This window comes from Orycteropus afer, unplaced genomic scaffold, assembly GCF_000298275.1.
Source record: "Orycteropus afer afer isolate SDZICR_OR568_19922 unplaced genomic scaffold, OryAfe1.0 scaffold00007, whole genome shotgun sequence".
NCBI lineage: Eukaryota > Metazoa > Chordata > Mammalia > Tubulidentata > Orycteropodidae > Orycteropus > Orycteropus afer.
Window position 1 is genome coordinate 19,363,944 of NW_006921594.1, and position 563 is coordinate 19,364,506.

At 56.3% G+C, this 563-nt stretch overlaps 1 protein-coding gene across 1 annotated transcript in view; it reads right to left on the minus strand.

Moving 5' to 3' along the window:
* Window positions 1-414: 414 nt before the first annotated feature.
* MAGI2 (membrane associated guanylate kinase, WW and PDZ domain containing 2) overlaps window positions 415-563 on the minus strand; it is a 1,828,989-nt gene continuing 1,828,840 nt past the window's right edge. The window contains exon 23 of the mRNA XM_007945217.1: window positions 415-563. Within this exon, the coding sequence (XP_007943408.1) occupies window positions 415-563 (149 nt within the window).

The following is a 563-nucleotide window of genomic DNA, read 5'->3' on the forward strand; positions in this document are numbered from 1 at the left end:
CAGTTTGATTTTTTAAGGCGATATTCCAGTTCGTGATTGCTCTTAACTTGTTCAGTTGCTTGATTAGTTTGGATGACATCCAAATCCTTCATGCAGTGGGGGGATTTTTTTTTTCTCCTTTTTTACTAAAGCTACACTGCACTGTCTCTCTGTGATGTTCTTCACGTTATTTTGGTTCTTCCATAGCTGCCAAAGCCCCCAAAATGGAACCGGGGGCTTTAGGGTCAGTTTAGGTCTGCGCGTGGACGCTGTGCCACCCATACTCATTGGACACCCAGGACTTAACGTCGATGCTCCCAGGCCTTGGTGCCTCGTGGATCTATGCGTGTGACAGTGAAAATAAATTAAAACGCCATGAGACGGAACCTAAGAAAAGCGGCCTGCGTCGAGGCAGGTCGGCGTGGGGCACGCGGCTCATCTGCTGGCGGCCGAGGCGCCGGGTTTGAGGACTCCCGGCAGCTTGTCGGAGCCGGGTACCTTCCAGGGCCCCGGCGCGACGGCGGCCTTGCGCGCGGGGACGCCCCCTAGGGGCCGCACGCCCTGTCGGGGACCCGCGCGCGTGC